This window comes from Scleropages formosus, chromosome 2 (assembly GCF_900964775.1).
Source record: "Scleropages formosus chromosome 2, fSclFor1.1, whole genome shotgun sequence".
In the NCBI taxonomy this organism is placed as follows: Eukaryota; Metazoa; Chordata; class Actinopteri; order Osteoglossiformes; family Osteoglossidae; genus Scleropages; species Scleropages formosus.
In genome coordinates this window covers 19052704-19072198 of record NC_041807.1, presented here as the reverse complement: position 1 = coordinate 19072198, position 19495 = coordinate 19052704, and the positions used below count along the sequence as shown (strand labels likewise).

The window sequence follows — 19495 nt, the reverse complement described above, 5'->3', positions numbered from 1 at the left end:
GAATTACACTTTAATCGTATTAGACGAAAAATTTCGTTGAATTAACGTTTTAAATGAGACCACTTTGAGGTGGCACGTCTAAAGGAGCACTGAGGAAAATCGGGGGGGAAATACCACGGTTATCAGTAGTAGTTAAGCTAGGCTGGCGTGGCGGATGGATATATACGCGTTTCCACGCGTCAAAATATTGGCCTTAAAGTCGTAGACACGACCCTGACTAAGCTCAGACTGTGGAGAGAGCGCGCGTCAGGATTTTGAGTCGTCATGGTGAATTGATTTAACCTTGGGCATTTTGCGTTCAATACAGTATTGCGCGCGAAGTACCATTTTTCTCTTTTGCAACTGTAAACGTATTTCAACCAGTTCGTTTTATGGTCTTTTTTCAGTATTTTACAGTATATTTACACTATATTTTTGGATTCTTGCGGCACTGTGACTATATTTTTATTTTTTAAAATCCATTTTGAAATACTGCCACTTGCTGCTCAATGCTCTTACCCAGCTAGACCAAGGGGACTGCGTCGCAAGCTACCCACCCAGGACGATTAGGAGGAAAAAACAAACAGGGGGAATAATTTCACACGCGTCTTAATATGTTGCTTTCCAAGTTTGGCTCCTTCTCTCACATCTGCAGCCCCACAGCGATGGACCATTTACCGGTGAAGATCCAGCTTCAGCCAGGTACCGCCTCCTCGACTCGACTCGGTGCGCCTGGCGCTGTGCCGCGCGAAATATTTAGCCACAGTGTTAAAAAAAACTGGAACTCTAGTCTATTCATAATTTTTGCAAACGGGAGGTTAGAGAAAGATTCAGTCAGCGCTTCGTGCTTAGATACCGGCGGGGTGGCTCGGCTCGCAGCCATCTTGAAGCAGCAGTAGTTGCGGCGCGAGCCTCCCGCGCTTTCACGCACTGCCTTCCGAGCGCTAATGCGCTGACCCTGTCACCTGTGTTTGTGTGTTCGTAGTGAAAGTGGAGAAGGAGCCCTTCGAAAAGGTGTACCAGGTGGGCTCCGTGCTGGGCAGCGGCGGCTTCGGGACGGTGTACGCCGGCAGCCGGCTTTCGGACGGTTTACCGGTGAGGCTGAGCGCGGGCAGATTCATTCAGTGCGTGGACGTTTCTCGGCACAGCTCGTACTCGCGACATGACATGTCATGTGTGGGAGACTAACGGGCTGTCTTTTCCGTTGCAGGTTGCTGTTAAACACGTGGCGAAGGACAGGGTGACCGAGTGGGGCACACTAGTAAGTGGAGCCGCGTGTTGGTTGTCCTTGGCGGTTGGCAGGCAGGGGGCAGGGGGAGGGGGTCCGGCACGCGCTAACGGGTGGGTGTGTTTGGCTGCAGAACGGCGCCGTGGTGCCTTTGGAAATCCTGCTGCTGAAAAAGGTGGGCTCCTCCTTCCGCGGGGTCATCAAGCTGCTCGACTGGTACGAGCGACCCGACGGATGGCTTCTGGTCATGGAGAGGCCGGAGCCCGTGAAGGACCTGTTCGACTACATCACGGAGAAGGGCGCGCTCGACGAGGACACGGCGCGCGGCTTTTTCCGCCAGGTGCTCGAGGCCGTGCGCCACTGCTACAGCTGCGGCGTCGTGCACCGCGACATCAAGGACGAGAACGTGCTGGTGGACCTGCGCACGGGCGACCTCAAGCTCATCGACTTCGGCTCGGGGGCGCTGCTCAAGGACACCGTGTACACGGACTTCGACGGTAAGGGGACACACAGCCAACCCTGCGCGGGTGGGAGAGGGGGGGGGTTAGGATGCACAGAGAGAGGCGTCCCCTGGGGTGCTCCCCGAATGGGTCATCGCGGGGCTCATACGGGCTGCTTTGTGCCTTAATTTTTGTTATGCATATGTCTGGAGGGGTGTTTTCAGTATATTTTTTTGGTTTTCGATAAGAAAGATTAAAGTATCTGACACCAGAGTTCAGTCTTTTGTTGACAAACTGAAACGTCGGTTTTTTTCTGAACACAAAGCGGCTGCATAGTTTAGCGCAGTCGCGGCGCGCTGCCGCGTAAGGCGTTTGTTGTGAAACCTGAATCCGCAGTCCACGTGATGGCGCGCGTCACGACCTCCTGTTTCTGTTTGGTATCCAGGATACCCGCGCTCCTGCATCTGAGGACTCGTGAGAGGGGTTAGGGCTGCAGGGGGAGGGGGTCAATCGCGCAATTTTTAGTCCGCAGTCACATGCAGCCTCAAAACTGAAAACTGAGCGTGGGTGTGTTCGTGGGGGGGGGCTGCAATGAGACTATCCCCCCCAAGCGGTCATCTGATTGTTTTTACAGTGCTGCAGTCTGGTTTCAGTCCTAAAATGAAACAAATGTAATTTTATTTAGCAAGGAATTACAGTCCTTTTAAATAAAATAATACTTTGTAGAACCTCACATTTTCCTTTTTGAAATTTTTATTCCTAATATTCTTTGCAGGTACAAGGGTCTATAGTCCACCAGAGTGGATCCGGTACCACAGATACCATGGGCGCTCGGCAACAGTGTGGTCACTGGGCGTGCTGCTGTATGATATGGTGTGTGGAGATATTCCCTTTGAGCAGGATGAGGAAATACTCAGAGGACGTATATATTTCCGACGACGAATTTCCACTGGTATGTATCGGTCTCAAATGCCCCCACCTGACTGGTCATCCTCGTATTGCCAGTTACTTTTGACCGATGCTGAAAATTTAACATTTGTCATTCTCTCGCTCTCTCTCTCCCAAGAATGTCAGCAGCTGATCAAGTGGTGTCTTTGTCTGCGGCCTTCGGACCGGCCCACCTTAGAGCAAATCTTCAACCACCCGTGGATGCGCACGACGGAGGCAGTGAAGGCTGGCGGTGGTGACATCCAGCTGCAGAGCATCGATGCTGAGACATCAAGTACCAGTTCCAGCAAGGAGAGCCTCTGAGCTGCTGCTGCACATAGCAGGAGTGGGAGGAGACCCTGGAACTCCGGGTTTGCGGTCCAGCTATGGCGCTTCTGCCAGACCCTCCGCAACACCCCCAACCCCCTTTTCAGAAACTGTAATTTATTATGGTTTGTTCTTCCTTATTTTTATAACTTGTTTCCACATGGGGAACATTTGCAGATGGTCTAACCAGCACTTTTATTTTGATTTTATTTTATAATGCTGGTTTATAATTCTGATTACCCTTTTTTTATTCAGATGTGCTGGCTGCTCTCATAGAGCTTGGAAAACCTTTATTTAAATGTTTTCACTTTGATTTTGAGTGCCTTTTTGAAAGCTGCTTTTTGTGGGGCTTTCATCATTTGAGTGCTTGTAAGTTGTTTGACAGGGGTGTCTCCCTGCATGCAAATTATGAGCCAGTGTTGGGTCATGGGGCTGGGGTGGTGGTCCCCACTGACAGTGGAATACTTGAAATGCACACTCACAACACATCCCTTATCTCTGCTGCTCACTCACACTTCTACCTACACCTGAATACTGGAACTCTTTTTCTCTTTGGTTTTCTAAAATGTGTAAAGAGTCCCCACTGTACAGAATACCTTGTCTACCTTGGGATGCTTGCAGCCTTCCATGCGTCTCCCACTGCACCCCAACCCTACCATACCATCTGACTGACACTACATATCTCTCGACCCTGGTGTACTAAACCATGGGTGTGAGATGCACAACCAATGCAATATTCATTAACTCAGTTCAATACTATATTGTAGTATATTTATGTACATTTTTCCAGTGTATTATTTATTTGTGTGTAGACATTCCACTCTGGCTATTTATTTATTTATTTATTAACAGCTAGATTAAATCCCACAGTTTAATCTTTTTCTATGGCATTTTATTTGCATTCCTTTTTTTTTATCCTTTCAAATTTAACAGGACTGTCAGAATTCCAGCTGCCCTGAACTAGTTTATGAAAACAAAATTAACATTATTTAATTGGAAGAGCAATGAGTATTCTGATTCCCTCCCATATGATCCCTGGTAGTATCACACCTTGGATTGTTTGTATCTGAAATGTAAAGTGATGCTGTTTGAGGAAATGGTTTTAAACTGTTGAACTTGTACAGTCTTGCAGTGGACATTATGTGGCATCAATTAATTTAGCGGGGGGCGGGCGATAAACTGTGCTTGTCATTGTTGAATTGCAGCCCAGTGGTTTTTTTTTTTTTTTTTTCCTTCCCCCTCCCCCCAGGTTGGTGTGACATGGAATGATGGAAAGCCTATTTTTTTATACATTTCAATTAAAATTTTTTTGTATATGACCTTGTGTGAAATTTTCATTGGCTCTAAGCAATGATGTTGACTACAGTCTTTATTGGGTTTCAGCATTATGCTTATGAAAAACAATGAAGGTGTTCATGATTGTCATTTTGAACGGCTGCTTTACTTATTTGGAGATTGAAACATTTTATTACTTTTTTTCCTGTTAAGGAGTAAAATTACCTATTTCAACATCCGGCTGAATGTTTCTCAGAAGGAATAGAAAATTTCTGGGACTGCCTTCATCAGGCTTGTGGAGTTCATGACATTTGCAGCTCAGCCTTGTTCATCCTGTATGTGATCAATAACAAGATGAATGCTCAAGATGAGTCGGTCAACAATCAGCACTTGAGATCATGTATTACCTCCAGTCGTAATTTCTTCTAATGTTGCTCAATGTTGTAAAAATGAAAGTAATAGCCTTACACAAAAAAATAAGGGATGTGGACATGCTAAGGAGTTCAGGGGCATGGAATGACAGGTTGTGAAGGTGACAGTTCTGTTAACAGGTTAGTGACCAAAAATGCTGTGGGTAACCACTTGTTCACTGACCACAGAATTGAGGCACAGGCTTCAACCTATGACTGCTGTTGTTGTAGTTAAACAGGAGGGAAATGGCATTATGTGCTATAAATATTAAAATATCATGTAATTTAAAAACAATGACTACTGAGATTCATTATTACAGGCCAAGGGAACAGTGCATATAACTGCAATAACTTTCTAATAAATTTTAAATATCTAGATAAAATTACCTTCATGTGTAGCCCTGCCTTGCACCTAGTGATTCTGGCATAGAGTCTGTACTTCTGTGCGACCCTGGCTGGGAAGTGGTTAATGAAGATGACTAGATGGACAGAATTACCCCCCCCACGACACACACACACACTCTGAAACTACTTGTCCCAAGGGGGGTCGTGGTGAACCGGAGCATAACTCGGCAACACAGGGCATAGGGCTGGAGGGGGAGGGGACACACCCAGGATTGGATGCCAGTCCATCACAGGGCACGGGACATGAACCCCAGACCCGCTAGAGGGCAGGACCCAGCCAAGCCCACTGTGCCATCGCGCCCCCCCCCAACAGAATTGCCATGCTAAACAAATCAGACTTATTGCAGTATTGCCTGTGTTAGTTCTGGTGAGTTGTTGGGTTAGTCCTGCCCCCTAGAAACATTTTTATGGTTTTGTGGCTCATGTGTCAAGTCAACCCCCCTGCACATATTCACTCCCACATCAGTGCATATGCCTAAGGTAAAGATCGGAAATGTGCTTTATGACAAAAAAAATGTTTTGTAATATACTTTTTTTCACAAATACAGAACAATGCAAAGGAACCTTTGCTATATCATTTGTTTACCGAGGTTTGATTTAGTAATCAAATGGAGATTTTGATTATGTCAGCTTGAAACTGAGAGTTTCTAGTCATGTTGCCTTCTCCAGGTAGGTCCAGAACTACTGAAGCTGTCCCTCAGTTCCTTGCACTTCTCATCTCTCAGGCCTGAAGACCTGACCCCTCCCCCCCCATCCCCACCGCCTAGATCTGCCTCTTTCTTTGATGAATGAGTTTCTGTTCATCATCAGCTTTTGATACAACTCCAGCCGTTCTGGACACGGAGCTTTCATTCTGCCATTGGAGTCATCACTCAGTGCCCAGACTGGATGCTGTCAAAGAATATTATTCATGTGTAGCGTTTCCATTCCCTCCAATAAATTAAACCCCAGTTCATTTACAGAAGCTGAAGTTTGCGTTTGTCACATCAATAAATGCGACAGCATTGAGTAAATTAAATATATACTAGAAGCACTGATTTAAATTACCTTTGTCTTTCTGTTTCTTTTTTTTTCCAGCACCTTTAAGATGATGCAGATGGTATCAGTCATGCTTAATTCATGAGGACTGGGCTACAGTGGGTCAGGGTAATGGGATTTTGTTACTAAGGTATGTTGTCTGAGGTAGGTAATTCAAAAGATACTCTATCTGACATGATCCCCACTCAGTATATAGAAAAATCCATAACCAGTGTGGCTTCTGTTGGGGCGTTTAGGGGATGTGGACCCATGTTCACCAGATATTTTACACACCGTTACCTGGTAAAGAGCATTTCCTAGGAGTGTGACGCTTCAAATGGATGCTTATCCTCCTGGATCTGCAACAGACATTGAACTTTGTACACTATTTTACCCATTTTTACAGCAGGATAATATTTGCTGGAGCCATTTTGGAGTGCATACCTTGATCAGTGGCACTACAGCAAGAGGTGGGAGATAGTCACAGTGTCCCTTTGCTGTTCTCTCAGCATCACCTCAATTCACCAAAAAGGAATTTCACTGCAATGTGTGTATGGGCACTTATTAACTGGTGTCTGGGACACACTGCTTTGGTCCTGTCCTCCAGACTGCCTCAGTGGACCGGTCACCTCACTGATCAGCTCACAGGTCAGGGGGCTAATTATAGCTCTCCACATCTCGAACCTCTGTGTTACTGCCAAAACTAGCAGGCGCTTGAAATGTGCAACTAGTGCAGAATTTCTGTTTGCAAAACGGCTATGTTACAAAAGCTATTTTTGCTGCTCAGCTCTGTTTGATTGATTGATTGCCTGGTACACTACAGGTATAAACGCCCAGATGTACATGTATATAAAGGATAAATACATGAGAGTGAGGGAGACACAGTGCCTTGCAGAAGTATTCAGACCCTTGACAAAATCACACATTTTACTGGATAACAAAATGATGTTATAATATTTCTTTCCATGTGATATTTTAATTGGAAATAATACAAATGAATTATTTTGTCAACCTGAACTCAATATTTGGTACAAGCACCTATGGAAGCAATTAAAGCTTCAATTTTTTTATTTTTTGGTCAAACGTCTACCAGTTTTTTGCACTGGCTTGATGTGTTTTTTGTCCATTCTTGGATGTCCCAATTTGCTTGTGGAAAGCAGAAAAGAAAAGACAAAGAAAAATTAAAGCATTGCTTTGTTATCCAGTAAAATGTGTGATTTTGTCAAAGGTCTGAATACATTTGCAAGGCACTCTGTGTATATATCCACACTGTTGTAGCCCCAGGGTCTCTTTATAACTTGCTCTTTTTTCTTTACTGTGCGTCATTTGAGAGTCAGGAGGCAGTAAATAGCACAGCATTGGTGGTACCCAGAGAGTGGAACCCCACATGAATTTACCATATCAGACCTGTATTAGCACAAAAAACTTGAGGTGATAGATGATTATAAACAGGATTTAGTAGCACAAAGTAAGGCATAGTTGATCCTGTCAAGAGTGAAGCACCTTCAGCTACTCCTTGCTGCAGATGTGAATGTGAGTTTTGGTCAGGAAACCTTGAGTCACCAATAAAGAGTAATTCAAGGCACCCAAAGAATCCACTAAAGCATTTATTGTTTATTGGTCATGGAAAGATAAATGGAATTCATGCGAACCTGTTTCCGACTTCTCAGCAGCTATTTTCTCCATACAGTTCTGAATTGTATGGGTAATAAATAGTAATAGATTACTAGCCTGAACTTGCCAAGTGAATTTTTAAGTACAAGATTTTCGTTTACCTTTGTCCTATGTAGATGTGAAGACTCAGCGGTAGGAATGTTAAGGTGTACACTGATTGCCTGGACCAGCAGAGTTGGGGTCAGAGTCCTGTTCTTGAGCTCTCCTGACTTGACCCCAACATGCCAGAAGATAAAAATAAGGTGATACCGTTGAGCTTCACTGCTTTCAGAGCTTTTGATTATTTTCAGCTAAGCTGTGTTTCCTCTCTCATCAACATTTTACTATGACTGCTATCGATCTTTTTTCAGAAAAGGTTGCATTGTTGAGGAGCCAATCCCAGAAGCCCAAGGCATGAGGCACGGTACACTCATGATCACAAGGGAATTACCCACGCACAGTCATCAATTTACTTCAAGAATGCAGATTAAGAATGCTGCTGCTTCCATTTATACACTGATTTACCATGGCTCCCCACAGGTTTATTCACTGCAATTTTATGTCACTGCAGAACTTTTGTTTTCCTCTCCTCTGTTGCTGGCACATTATTCCATCAACACTTAATCATCAATCTGTCTCTGCAAAGTACATCAGTTCTGGTAGTACTTCCTATATTTACTGACTTTTTTCAAATTTTTACCAATGTGTTACATGTTTTGGTCAGTCATTTCTTCCTGATTTTCATTTGCTATACCTCAGTAATCTGTGAAAGCATTCTTTGTCTGCTTTCAGGGTAGAATGCTTTATAAAAATACATTTTACTTGATAGAAAACCCACACAAAAAGTCCAGCCATGTTCAAATGCACAGTCTGGCCTGGAGTAACCATCGAGGGCTAAATGCGGTTACAGTAAAATACCCCCATCCTTTGCCACTCATCACCTCGGCGCTGGAGCAGGTCCATGGGGCTCGCGTGTTTACTAAACTGGACCTGCGCAGCGCATACAATCTCATTTGGATCCGGGAGTGGGATGAGTGGAAGACTGCATTTAGCACTTCATTGGGCCATTATGAGTACTTAGTCATGCCTTTCGGCCTGTCAAATGCTCCGTCCGTGTTTCAGGCCTTTGTAAACCATGTCTTGGGAGATCTGGTGACCAAGGGAGTCATCGTTTACCTCGACGATATCCTGGTCTATTCCCACACGATGGGTCAACATGTCAGCCTGGTATAGCAGGTTTTGGGGCGCCTGCTAGAAAACCGGCTGTATGTCAAGAAGGAGAAATGTTTATTCGACCAGACTCAGGTCTCCTTCTTTGGCTTCAGCCTGAGCGCTGACGGGGTGGCTATGGACACGAAGAAGGTTCAGGCAGTGTTAGACTGGCCCCGGCCCATGTCGGTCAAGGCCCTGCAGAGGTTTCTGGGTTTTGCTAACTTTTACCGGAGATTCATAAGGGGTTTCAGCTCGGTAGTGGCTCCGCTTACAGCCCAGGGGAAGAAGTTGGAGTGGACCGAGGAGGCCCAGACAGCGTTTCAGACCTTTAAGGACAGGTTCACCATGGCCCCAATCTTGAGACACTGTGACCCCTCGTTACCGTTTGTGGTGGAGGTGGAAGCCTTGGAGGTCAGGGTTGGTGCAGTCCTGTCCCAGAGATAGGACACTCCCCCGAAGCTGCACCTATGCCCATTCTTTTCACGAAAACTAACATCTGTTGAGTGGAATTATGACATTGGGAATCGAGAACTTCTGGCAATCAAACTAGCTCTAGAGGAATGGTGACATTAGCTGGAGGGAGCTGTACACCCGTTCCTGGTTCTGACAGACCACTAAAATCTAGAGTATCTGAAGAAAGCACGGCGTCTGAACCCTCGGCTAAGGCATGCTGGGCTTGTTTTTCACCAGGTTCAGATTCACGGTGACCTACCGGCTAGGGTCAAAGAACACCAAGGCCGATGCCCTGTTGAGGATGTATGGCAGGGAACCGGACTCAGTAGAGCCCGCCCCGATCTTTCCGGAACAATGGGTGGTGGCTCTGATCAGGTGGTGCTTCCAGCAGGAGCTCCAGGCAGCCCAGGAAGAGGACCCTGGCCCTTTAGACCACCCAGAAGATAAGGAATACGTGCCTGTCCGACTCTGACCTTCCCTCTTGCAGTGGGCTCACGACTCCCTGGCAGCTGGACACCTGGGCCACCGACGGACCCTGTCCCTAATCCAAGACCATTATTTGTGGCTGTCCATGCAGGAAGACGTGCAGGAGTACATAGAGGCCTGTGAGACGTGTGCCCAAGCCCAGACCCCAACTCAAAAGCCTGCAGGTCTGCTAGAGCTTCTCCCAGTCCCAGCTCGACCCTGGTCACATGTGTCCGTAGACTTCTGGTGGATCTCCCGCTGTCTGAAGGTAGCACCGTCATTCTCACTGTCCTCGATCGGTTTTCAAAGTCCTGTCATCTGATACCCTTGCCACAGCTCCCAACAGTGTTGGAAACCATAGAGGCCCTGTTTCACCAGGTGTTTTGCCTGCATGGCCTTCCTGAGGACATCGTCTCTGACCGAGGCTTGCAGTTCACCTCACAACTCTGGAAGGCCTTCTGGCTGAAGCTGGGAGTCGCGGTAAGCTTGACATCTGGGTATCACCCACAGGCTAACGGACAGGTTGAGAGGCTCCATCAGGATCTGGGCCAGTTCTTGAGGTCTTATTGCAGCGAGAGGCAGCAGCAATGGGCCCGATATCTGCCCTGGTCAGAGTATGCCCACAACTCCCTGCCACATTCCTCCACCAGACTAATGCCTTTCCAGTGTGTTCTAAGATACCAGCCCCCCTTCTTTCCCTGGCATCCGGAACATACAGAGATCCCCGCTGTTAACACCTGGTACAAGAATAGTGAGGAGACATGGAGAACAGTCACCGCCCAGCTACACCGCAACGTGCAACAGTACAAGTGCCAGGCAAATCGTCACCGGCGGCCTGTCTCCTTTCATCCTGGCCAGTGGGTCTGGCTGTCCACCAGGGACCTGAAAATGCGTCGCCCATCCTGAAAATTCAGCCCCCGCTTTGTAGGCCCATACCAGATCATCCGCCAGGTCACCCCAGTCACTTACCACTTGCTTCTGCCCCCGTCTCTTCAGGTCCATCCGTCATGTCTCCCTTCTGAAGCCGTATCAAGTGTCGCACCTCTAGGTCCTGTGGCCTTCAGAGCTGCCCCCACTGGTACAGGTGGATGGACCCCCAGCGTACCTGGTCAAGGATCTCCTGGATTCCCGATAGCGTGACGGCCGGCTACAGTATCTTGTTGATTGGTAGCGCAGCTGGGTACCGGTGAAGGATACCCTGGATGCGGACCTGATTGCCTCCTTCCACAGGGACTACCCAGATCGCCCAGTGCCTCGGCCTAGTGGGCGTCCTCCTCGGCCTCGGCGGGCAGCAGGGTCTGCCCGTGGAGGAGAGGGTACTGTCACGCCCCCGGGAACGAGCGGAGTGGCAACACCTGTGTTCAATTAACAGGACACGCATAAAAGGAGATCCAGGTCCACCGACTGACACGGATTCTCGTAAACATCTTTGCGATTTTGTAGTCTCAGCATCTTCGTCTTGCTTGTTCCCTTGTTCCTGGTTTTTGACTCTCGCCCGTTCTCCTCGACTACTGACTTCGGATTGCCTGTGCTGCAATGTTCACGCCTTGAAAGAACTTCTCCTTTCCCTGACTTTGATTGTGTCTAGTCCTACGAACCTTGTTGAACGATTAAAACCAACTTGCAACTGGGTCCACTACTTACCCATCTCCAGCAAGGCTATACAAACAACTATAATCTAATTAAAGTAATTAATAGGGAAATACAGTCCACAGTACTTCTCACATTTAGATATGCACACAAACTTACATGTATTGCTGTGTTTTTCTTTTTTTTTATGCTGCTTTATGGGCTATCTTTCCTAAAGAATTCTATTGCTGATGCCTTTGACCAATACAAGACTCTTAATGGATCAAAGCTTTCATACTGCTAGTATCATATCTTCATGAGCATAAAAAGCAAAGCATCCAATCAGTCAAGACACTGGACTCAGTTTCCTTAAAGAGGGAAAACAGTATCTTTTTCTGTAAAAATTTTATTTATTCTTCACATGGGTCCTACTACTGGAGTAAGAACAATCAACCCTTTAATTATTAACATGTATAGTGTGTGTTAAAGCATCAGATCTTAACTACATATTCAAGTCTATTACAAATATTTGATGGGACCTGTTAACCAGCAGATATCATGATCATTTAAAATTATGAATGCTTTTAACAGCTGGTTGGAAGCTCATGATAAAAGCCTTCTTACATGTGGAAAAAGTGAAATGTTAAAGACAGTTAAAGCTTCATGCAAGAGCACAGCTGGATTCATGAGTTTTAGTGGGGATAAGTATGTAGGCTACATGTCTGTGGGATAATGCTGTCCTGGTACAGTGAATTATTGCTCCATCACAAGAAGAGCAAATGTTTCATTCATGAGCTTATTCGAGCGTGAAGAGTTCCACCCTTAAGATGAGATCAGCTTTCAAGAAAAACCTGCAACATGCACTATCCCAGAGATGTGTATTATCAAGCCTGCAAATATATTTCAGTTGTACAGCAATTGTAGTTTGTGAAAACATATTTTTTATGTTGCAAGACATAATTGGTTTGTCACTAAAACAAGGTACCTTGCTAGAGTGCTACAGTTGGATTTTTTTAATGTGCTGTCTTAAAAAAAACCCATTGGTTTCCTTTAAAGGTAGCAGACAAATAATAATGACGTAGTTTATTAAAAACCATTTTCCTTTTATAATTCTTTTGGGTTTTGACTCTTCTCCCTATATTCACATACATGGATATCAGATTTTTACAAAATCACATCTTTTATGGAAAAATCACCGCAGTGAAAATAAAATCTCCCGCAACAGCCAAAAATCCAGTAACATCTTGTGCTCTAGCAATTTCATTTTTCTTTTTTTCTGAGAATAAACTATGTCACGTGGCTGAGACAGAGGAGCCATGGGCACCCTTACAGTCTCAAAGAGGACCAAGTGTCTGTTTCCAAAGCTAAACCATCCATTTGGATCCCACGTGAGGTTTTCCTCCACACTCCCCCAAATCGCTTTTAACTCTACCACAAAGCACACATTTAAAGTTACCAGTGTCTCGACAGGAAGATAACATGCCTTCAAACCACTGCCAACCGCACTTCTGGGAAGGCTTAAGGTTGGAGCTGCTGGTTTGCTAAAAATGTAAACAATTTAGGGTATTTGGGAACAGACATTGTGTTTAAAGGTTGTCCCTACTGTACCATTTAGAACTAAGGATCTGTAGCAATGGGTACAAACAAGGTTACTCCCTGACTGTGTTTCTGCTCAGTTTTTATTAACCATGTTTTACTTGATCAAATTAAATGTCCAGACTTCTATTAAATTACTATTTGCACAGCACTCTTCCCTAGAGGTTCTCTCAAAGCAACTACATGTACAAAAATATATTGAGAGATATGCAACAATTATTATAATGTAACGACCCGCGCTGCTGGTGTTTGAATGGGGAATGCGCTTATTGTAAATAGTTGCATTATGGGAAAAATGTGAAATGTGGGTGTGTAACCACTTGGGGCACTTCTGAGGGAAATGTTGGGGTGACTGTGTTTGCCAGTATGTTGGGCGAGAGCTTGAGGGTGCTAAGGTGCCTGGAAAAAGCTGGCTAGATGTACAGCTCCTGAAGGAAATGGGGTTCTTGAACTGAGAGCATTGCTTTCCTGTGTGCTGGTGTTCAAATAAATCACTGGGAATGAATGCTGCCTGTGCATCTTTCTTTGCCTCATCCAAACCCCTGGTATTGTGCACCTTATTATTATCATCTGCCTTTGGTAGATGTTTTTTTTCCAAAACAAACTACAATTCAGAGTAAACGTATGCACAACAACACCAAATAGATATAGATGGGTGATTAAGCACACCTGCTTTGTTAAATGCTAGCATTGTCATAGTTCACATACTGTATTCCAGTAGCTACCAAAATGACTGATATGCAGGACAAACAGGAATATAGGTGCCTTGACCCCAGGCTGCAGTACCATTGTTGGCCGCCAGAGATCCCTGGTTGGGGCCACTTAGCAGAATCAGTTTCAGTCAGCATCCTAGGTTTTAAAAGAGAGGGACTGACAACAGTCATATTGTGGATTCTCTAACAGTGTACACTATTGTTCTTACCCTGGTGCAGCTGCTCTGCCTTGTGTTTGCTGTTGTGGTGTTCCTACCTCTTCCCAGTATCTACTTTAAGCTTCCACTGACTGTGTCCTCCAAGTCTCCGATGACTTTGTTCTCCAGGCCTGTAGTTGCTATGCCTTCCAAGTCTTGAGACACCATGTCCTCCAAGTCTCTAGTTGTTGTGTCCTTCAACTCTTCAGTCACTAAGTGTTCAGAGGCTCCTTGTTTTTTCCATTCAGAAGTCTTCATGTCTTCACAGTCCAGAATCTTCACTTGTCCATGTCATATCGCAGTCTGGTCATGATAATAGGTAGATAAAAAGTAGTAGATTACAAAGGTTTCAGGAGCATGGGAAGGGAAATGGGTCTAGTCTACAAGAGATGAGTCTGAGAGCTTTCTTGAACAATGAAAGAGAATCAGCAATTCTGAGGGATGAAAGAAGTTTATTCCACTGGATCAGGACTAAGACTGATGTAGCGAGAGGTAGAGATGGGAAGTGGTCTTGCTGGAGTGTAGCGAGGTCTTTTAGGTATCAGGAAATAGATTGTTTGACGGTCTCGTAGTCCGTAACCAGAGTGTTGAACTTGACAGACATCTACAAGAAGCCAATGGCGATAGATGGGGAGAAGAGGCACACTGGAACAGTATGGAAAACACTACACACACACACACACACATTTTTAGAACCGCTTGTCCCATAGGGGGTCACGGGGAACCGGAGCCTACCTGGCAACACAGGGCGTAAGGGACACACCCAGGACGGGTGGAAAACACTATGGAGGAACAAATGCAAGATCAACACAGAGTCATGATAGTCCAGAATCATACAAGCATATGTTGGGCAACAGGAACAGGGCAAAACTACACAATCAAAGCTTGATTGAAACTCAGGTCTGAACCCATAGTTCGGGAGCTCAAACCAGCGGAAGGTTGAATGCATGTGTACAACAAATATGGTGTAACAGTTAGAACAGCATTCAAGGCAACTCTGTCTCTTGGCTGACTTTCTCGAATTTAATGTCTCTAACCAGTTCAGAATCCACTAAGTCATTTTATAGCACATCCATAGAAAGCGTGTTACTAATTTTACTTCTTGACTCTTCAACTGAATTCCTTCGCCTAAACTAAATCACCAGCTGAACATCAGATTAAGGATATAAAAATGTAATTAATAGTTCCTGGAAATATCTTTGCAGACATTTGTTTGACATGAAAATTTATGAGTGCTTGAACGTAAACTTTATTGGGTACATTATGTGTGTTATGACAGTGTTCCGGCCTATCTCGCATCAGTCTGTAATGTTACAGAGTTCCTAAAGGACTATGCACATCCAATGGCTTTTGGAAATTGTTGCTGTAGTGACTGTTTATATAATCATTCGATTGTGCTATTTGAGGATCCTATTGTTGCTATTCTTACAGTAGAGAACAAAAATGAGCAGTTTGAGAACGGCTGTGCTCAGTTGTAAGTTTTTCCTTTATTTAAAACGTTTGAAAAGGCCAGTGTGCTGCAGCGGTTACTGATGGACTGATACAGAAGTGCTTAAAATCATGTCTACCGTGGCACTTTTAAAGTCCACCATGTAGACGAGGTTTCAACTAGGTCAGGCTGATCTCCAAGCACAGTCTTTTTGGGAAACAGAATCATTTTATTTTCTCCAGTCGTGCAAAAGATCTACCCATATTCCCACCTGCTGTGAGGGAATACATTATTAATTACTTGCTTAGCTGACGCTTCTGTCCAAGGCGAATAACAGTTTTTGACCCAGTTAAGCATCTCACTATATTTACTGGAGCACTTCAGGGTAAGTTCTTTGCTGAAGGGAAGTATAGCAGAGAGTTGAAGGAATCAGCAACCTTCAGGTTTGGAATCCGTTCCTCCAACCACTATGCGTCTTGCTGGCTACAGCTGTGGGCTTTGGCCCGAGACCCCTGTTGTGTTCAGCAGTACGATGTAAGCTCCAAAATAGAGAGGTAGAGCTCCTACTCTCTACAGTGGCATTTTCAGGCCTTGGCTGTAAAGAAAACTAGGTCAAATATGGCGTGGAAATTTGCAGCAATTACGAAGAACATTTAGAAATAGAAAACCTCAGAAAGACTTATGTAGGACAACAAACATTTTTCACTTTTTATGTTTCCAAATGAATCATTGGCTGAATCTGCCATCATAATGACATTCGTAAAACGATTGATTGTCTGCTTCCACTGTTCCGTGAAATGCAAAAAGGCACCCAATAAAATGAAAGTCCAAGACTGACCCCCATATAATTATTTAGACAAAAGGGCCTTCGCAGGCAGACACCATGACCTCTGGTGTGGACAGTGTGCTACAGTCTCCATTACAGTTATGCTGCCGACTCTTCCTTGGGCTGAACTCTTCTAACAAAGGAAGCAGAAGGAGAGTGAAAAAGATGGAAATGGAAGTAGCCAACCATAGAGTCCAGGAGCTCCACAATAATTTCCTCCCCTTTAATCCCTCTTGTTTGTAGTATGGAAGGTTGAACTTTTCCAACCAGCAGGATTAATTTGGCCTCACAACTCATTTGCCTAAGATTATTACATTTTTTCAACTTGAGGGAACAAATTAAGGTAACCAAAGACAGAAATAGAACAGTATCTTTGGTAGAAATAATGAAGACAGAGAGCTTCAAGGCCGTGTTGGGCTATTTTGATGAAGGAAGCGCACAAAGGGATCATTGTGGTTTATGAATATGAAGCATGCGACCGTTCCTTGGTGGAGGCTGAGGTCTCTGAGTTTGTTTATTGAGTCTGCGCATTGTGTGCTTTGAAAAGCCATGTCCTCCTCAATGTAGGTGGAAGGACACTCTGCTGAGAAGGATTTTCGAAGAGTACTACCATGGACAACAGCATTTTTCACCTGTATGTAATAATGATCCAGAAGGACCATATGAAAATACACACCCTGTTTTAAGAAATGCCTGTTTTTTACAATTCGGCCAGAAAAAATATTGTATGAGCCAGACTACTGTACTTCACTATAGCTGATATACATGGATTTATGTCTTAGCTATGAAATGGAAGATCTTGGTACTTCTTCAAAATGACCTCCTTGGTGACCCTGAGACATATGAAAACACCTCCTTTCAAAAACCATATTTGCACTTATTGCTCAAAAATGCAGTTTGAATGCCTCCAGCAGTCTCTTTCCGTGCACTTTGACCAGTCCATCACGGCTGAGGAAAGGGCTGAAAAGGCAAGTCTGAGGACATTGTTCTGCCCTGACGTTGCATTATCTGCCATGTTTCACAGCACTGCCTTCCGAAACAGCCTGCCCTCTCCAGTTGCTTAACCCCACGTTCCGGAAGGGACCGATCAAGCTATCAGTGAAGGCCTTCCCTTCAAGAGAAAATCACCACCAGAAGGCCTGAAAACAGAACGCTCAATTGATGGTGACGTCATGGAAGCCAGTTGTTCCCTTTGTTCTGCTCCAGGTGCTGAGTTTCAGCACACTCTTCCATCATCTGTAAAGAAACCCTAAAGGAAGCATATCAATGCCTCATTCAGCTCTCTTCCCAGTGCCTTTTAATCACAGAGACTTCATGCTGCGTAATCCTTTGCCAAACTCTTCGGTTGTTTCCAAAAACAAATTACTTCCATTGTTCTGTCCAGTAGATGCGCACCAGTTTGTATGGAAATGCTAATCTATAAGTTTTTCTTCACTCCAATTATCTTACACTTTAGGATAACTGGCCATTTAACTATCATCATCTGCTAAAAGAAAAATGCATCAACCATTATACAAGGTCCACAGGCATGGGGCATAATGGTGCTGATGTTTGGGGGACATGGGGATGCTGCTGACCTCCTGCAGGCTGTCAGCATCCTCCTCAAAGCAGGTTTTTACTCCATCATCATGGTGCCCAAGTTTAACAAAGAGGTGTTTCATCAGGTGTGGCTCATCCAGGGTGACCTCACCGCTTGGACTGGGGTACACGCTGAGTCTGCTCCCCAGTCTCTCACTTAGACTATGGCCTTCATTTCACGATGACATCATGAGGGTGCTGCCTATTCCGAATGCTGTGGCTTGTAGGACAGTAATGCTTTGAGGTGAAAATTCTGAGTCAACTCAGTGTTATTAGAACAACAGAGAGTCCTCTGGAATAGGGAGTGTTTGTTTACTTTCTATTATCGTCTCATTTACTGTCATGGTTGGCCACCACTGATACAGAATGACCCTGATCAAGCAGTTTGTTTAGCCTCCATGACCTCCCACACAGTGCTCTGCTGCACAAGCCAAATTTTTATGAGCATTAAAAAATCATTTCAGCACGATAACTGATTGCCGCATTTGGATTTTTTTTTCCTGAATCAGGAGTGATTCAATATTTTTATTTTCAGTCTTCAAATGTTTACAAATACTGGTTGATAATGTAACCTCCGGTAATTTTCCTGCTTATCTGTCCCGATGAGCGAGACCCACAAGTGGGACTCATGAGTCACATCAAGCAGAACATCTGACACAAATGGGCCTTGCTGGAACGGCGATGACGATTGTCATTGTTATGGCGGCCTTCGTCTTCCGTATTACTCACCGCTGCTGCGTGTTCTCCTCTATAGCTCTGCCACGGAACCATGAGTCATGAGCAGGCAGTGTTCCTCGCCACGTGCTAAATATAGCCCTGTATCCACTCGCTCACCGAACTGCTCGGAAACGCTTAATTATTTAGGACATGAAAGGAGCTGGGGGCCCGTTTTTTTAAAGCAGTAAAAGTGGGCTTGTGAGTGAGAAGTGCCTGCGTCAGCCTCGAGATACATGCCTCTGTGATCTCCTCTCGCTGGCTGCACATAGATATTAATAGAGCGGGACTGCGGTCCCTTCCTCCATCGTGCGGCGCATGTTCCGGCGAACCACCGAGTCACGGCGGACGCCTCCCAGCGGCCACACGCGAGCAAACGCCCGGAACTGGGTGACAGCCGTGTGATGCCAGTGCATGTGAGCGGTGATAGGAGTAGCCTTACCGGCGATGCGTGCGCCCTTCCGTTTAAAGAGAATACAGAACCATCTCTCACATGTACAGAGCTGTAAAGGTTATTAATAAGCATGACGCAGACGGAGGATGGTTAGGGGAACTATCTGTGATTAAATTAAAGTGATTTGGCCAACGCTATTAGTAATGTGAAACTCACGTCTATAAATATGCAGGTAATATATAAAGAAGACTCTGGTACATTTCGCTTTGAAAACCTCCATCATCAGAGCCAATGCCTTACTTTGTTGGAATATGACTATGGTGTGGAGGAACAAGGCCACGTCATATTCTTCTTTTTTGTCTGTTTGAATTTGTGGATGCACCATATAAAAACTTTGTAATTGCACTGCATAGCTCTTCAGACCTGGTCACTCCCCAAACCCAGCACATCCAAGTGCCGCAATGTCCTTGTCCTATCAAATGTCCATTAAAACCCAAAAATATGACCTGACTCTGCGTGTGTGTGTTTTTTTTTTTTAAATAAGCTCCAAATACAGACCAGATGCAGTTTCACTTATTCATGTAGCTGATGCTTTACTCCAGTGTTTATGCCAACATTGCCCTTGTTTACTAAGGGGTGTAAAGAGCCCTTGAGTTACACTTGACTCATGGTGACAACCAGGTTTTCA

At 44.9% G+C, this 19495-nt stretch overlaps 1 protein-coding gene across 1 annotated transcript; it reads left to right on the top strand.

The window, feature by feature from the left end:
- The first annotated feature begins 225 nt into the window (after positions 1–225).
- Positions 226–3975, top strand: LOC108931422 (serine/threonine-protein kinase pim-3). Its single transcript, XM_029249833.1, has 6 exons — positions 226–681; positions 965–1074; positions 1190–1240; positions 1341–1704; positions 2423–2599; positions 2714–3975. The coding sequence occupies exons 1-6, from the start codon at positions 594–596 to the stop codon at positions 2896–2898; spliced, it is 975 nt and encodes a 324-aa protein (XP_029105666.1). The 5' UTR covers positions 226–593; the 3' UTR covers positions 2899–3975.
- Positions 3976–19495: the final 15520 nt, after the last annotated feature.